General features: G+C 44.8%; 1 protein-coding gene across 1 annotated transcript; it reads right to left on the bottom strand.

The window, feature by feature from the left end:
• Positions 1 to 698: 698 nt before the first annotated feature.
• DEFB121 (defensin beta 121) lies at positions 699 to 2,481 on the bottom strand. The gene is made up of 3 exons (XM_040981252.1): positions 2,424 to 2,481; positions 1,383 to 1,512; positions 699 to 708 (listed from the first exon to the last, which is right to left on the bottom strand). The coding sequence occupies exons 1-3, from the start codon at positions 2,479 to 2,481 to the stop codon at positions 699 to 701; spliced, it is 198 nt and encodes a 65-aa protein (XP_040837186.1).
• Positions 2,482 to 3,818: the final 1,337 nt, after the last annotated feature.

The raw sequence follows: 3,818 nt of genomic DNA, 5'->3' as shown, positions 1-3,818 counted from the left end.
CACTCTGATACAATGCTCATTTAGGAAAGTCCAGACACATGTCTATTGTTCCTCTCACTAACATAAAATTAATCTGCTTTTAAAAAAGGACATGATGGGGCCTGGTGCAGTAGCCTAGTGGCTAAAGTCCTCACCTTGCATGCTCTGGGATCCCGTATAGGCACCAGTTTGTGTCCTAGTTGCTCCACTTCCCTTCCAGCTCCCTGCTTGTGGCCTGGGAAAACAGCTGAGGATGGCTCACACCGTTGGTACCCACCACCCTCTTAGGAGACCCAGAAAAAGCTCTGACTCGTGACTTCAGGTCAGCTCAGCTCTGGCCATTGTGGCCACTTGGAGAGTGAACTGGTAGATGGAAGATATTTCTCTCTGTCTCTCCTTATCTCTGTAAATCTGATTTTCCAAGAACATTTTTAAAAATAAAATCTGTTTAAAAAAGACATGGACACCAGACAGTGAGAGAATGTCACCTGGTTCACCAAAGTACATCTTGTCATTCAAACGATGGATGTGGCCACCACCACCTGCTCTGTCTTATAGTATCAACATGTATTTAGTGAGAAACATAATCCTGGAAGCCCTGTAGGGCAGAGCTGCAGGTGTACCAGGAGAAAGCTGAAGGTTGGATGTGCAAAGAGAGGCAGTGGGCTGATAACAGGTTCTCATGTCCATCTCGGATGCTTGCTTGCCTCCTGACTCCCCTAAAATACCCTGAGATTAGAGGCCACAGATGTCTCAGCCTTACATGTCTACATGTTAAAGCTACAGCGTCCAGTGAATAACAATTAGCAATATTTAGCCTATATGTTTAAATATAGACTAAATTAAAAATCAATCCCTCAATGTGTCATAACAGCATAATAGACTATGATATCCAGATGTGAAGATACAATGCAGTATGCATCTCTACTTCCAAATCAAAGATGGATTCCCAATGAAACTGTTGGATTTATCTTGACAATAGGATGCTGGACTCTCTGCCAGTGTCTGCACCAGCAATATCAGGACACACTTAAATAACAAAATGATGGGCTTATTACTGCTAATAAAGGACTATACTATTGTAATAATATGGGGAAATCCCAGACCCTGTGGAATTGTACCATAAAATTAAAAATAAAATGGAAAAAAAATCCCTCGGTCACACTAGCCACATTTCAAGTGCTCATGAGTCACATGTAGCTAGACCATGCTTGACAATCCAGATGTGAAATATCTCTATCATTATAAAGTTATAGTGGCAGTGCTGATCTAGAAGAAATGAAGAATCGTTTGAATGAGAAACTTTTTAATTTAATTCATTATTTGAAAGAGAAATACAGAGAGAAATCTTGCATTTCCTGGCTCTTATCCCAAATGGCTGCCTCAACCAGGATGAGCCAGACTGAAGCCAGAAGCCAAGGACGTACTTGGGATTCACGCAACATTTTATATCAGATTTGCACAGGATGTGGAATACTTCACTGTCTTTGCATGTTTCTCTGCACCTGCCTGTCCTGCCCCAGCACTTCATGACTAAAAGCAAAGGACAAGGAGGAAGCAGAGTTAATGTTGAAAGAAAGCCAAGGACCAATCTCAAGCTACTGCAAAAGAAGAGTAGTAGGGGAAATAAAGAAGGCTTGTGGGGAAGCAGCTGTCACAAGGAGGCCTCTGAATTTTGTGGGGCTTATCAGTCATTATCTTTGCTTCCACCACTTGTGTCCCCTGTCACAAACCCCAAGGTCAGTGACCGAGGGTCTACCAGGCAGCTTCCCTTAGGGGAAGAAAGAACAACCTTCTCTTCAGGATTTCATCTCCTCATGTAGTCTAAGATGCTCACAGCCCAGTATCAACCAGCCACCTGTTCCCTTTGCCTTTTGGTCACCTTCCTCCAGCATGTCAATCAAAGGATCCAAGAATATGGAGTAAACCCATTTGAACATGTGTAAGTCTTCTAAGACATCAGTGAAACTTCCAAGAATCTTACACTTCCTTCTCCACTGCACCTTGGGCTTTCTCATGGCCCAGGGAATGGGGAACAACTTCTCTGAGGAACCTACATCCTAAGGTTGCCATGTGGTGTTGCAGGAAAAATTATGAATCAGAATCCTCAGTCAGAGATTTGAGGACCATTTTCACCAAAGCAAAAATAAGTTAATGTTCAAGTCCTTCCAAGGAATGTTTTTTGAAAGTCTATACTTCTTGTACCCGCCCCCCCCACACCCTACCCAAGTCATCCTGTGCAACTTCTCCAGAGACAGAGAACATCAGCGGGCTTGATGAATGGTGTTGGAAAGGTCAGCTGGCACTAGAGAAGTCAAATGTTTTCTTGATTAGAGCCTATCAGTGAGCTTCTGCAGTAACAGCTAAGCCATCCTCCCAGCCACGCTGTCAGAACATTCAGAAGGTTCCCTGTCCCAAAGCCCCCTTGGAGAGATGCTGTTTACCTGGGGAGACCTGGGCCAAGAGCAGGGCAACAGTCAAAACCAGGAGAAGGAACTTCATGAAGGACAGGGCTCAAAGAAGAAGTGGAGGCTTTCAGACCAGTGGAGCAGGCGGCTGTCTCCATGCTGTATGCTCCAGGTGGGTATTTATTTGCCCTGGGGAGCCAAGTCGAGCTGTGATCGATGAATCAGAAAGAGAACAGTAATTGGAGATCAGACAAGCAGGCAACCCATGAACCATGCTGATTAAGGAAGCCAGGAGAGAGGAAGGGAGGCTGGGAAAACAGCCTTGCCTTTGAAGAGTTGCACAATACCACTGGGAGCTAAGAAAGAGAAAAAAAAATGTTTTAGTTACTGACTCACTTATGATAACGGAAAAGAAAGAGACAGATACCAAGTCAACCAGAAAACGAGTGATAACATACAAGTGTCCTGCATTCTTTTCCAGCATTAAGGATGTTTTAGGATGTCCAGCATAGTGGTGATTTGTTATCAAAGACAGGACAGAAATAGAGGAAAATACCTTCATGGTTTCACAGTCATCATCACGGGAAATGGGTATGCCAGGATCCATGCACGCGCTACACGGCACTGGCAATGGATATCCTGGAATTTTGTTTTTCTTCAAGTTATTTAAAATGTTCAAAAAGCTGTTATCAGGGGTAGTGTGGGGTAACAGAAAGAAAACAAGCTTTGGGGACAGATAGATCTAATTTCAAAGCCTCCCTTTGCCATGAATCAGCCACGTCGTTTTGAACAAGTTAACTCCTGTCTCTGATTTCTGATTTTACCACCTCTAGTGAGGGTACTTCAGAAAGGTCATGGACAATTTTTATTGAAAGATGCTTGTTTTGATGAAAGGAAGCATCTGTGATTTATGCACAGCTTTTCCTGTAGCACATACTTCTGAGGACGTGTCAAGGTAGCCCTGTGTGATGACGCTACTGACCACTGCCATAATGCGGGTACGACACACACACGCACACACACACACACACATGCACGCATGCACGCACAGTGCCTGGGGGAAAGTCCCCAGGGGTTGGTGGCTGTGGTTGTTTACTATGAATTGTCACCTTCAAGATTCCTCAGGGTGTTTGTGTGGCAGCCACTCTCATTCTGCAGCCTTCCTGGCTACACGTCAGTGAGTCAGCTCCCTCCCTGGGCTTGTTCCAGCTTGATCTTAAAATGTCAAACCTGCATGGCTTAGGTCTAACACCCAGCAGAAGGCTCACCCAAAACCCTCTCAAGGACAGCTCTGTCCTTTGTGTCCTATGCACACCATAGCTGTTTGGGCTGAGGTGGAAGATGATAAAGACTCGGGTGTTTTGTGGAAACTTGTTTCCAAGCTGCTCCACTCCAGCTGTTCTGCGGGCACCTCCCAGGATCTCTTCCCCC

The sequence above is a fragment of the Ochotona curzoniae genome, unplaced genomic scaffold, assembly GCF_017591425.1.
Source record: "Ochotona curzoniae isolate NIBS_2020 unplaced genomic scaffold, NIBS_Ocur_1.0 contig_3520, whole genome shotgun sequence".
NCBI lineage: Eukaryota > Metazoa > Chordata > Mammalia > Lagomorpha > Ochotonidae > Ochotona > Ochotona curzoniae.
Note: the sequence above shows the minus strand (reverse complement) of the source record. Positions and strands in the feature narration are given on the sequence as shown.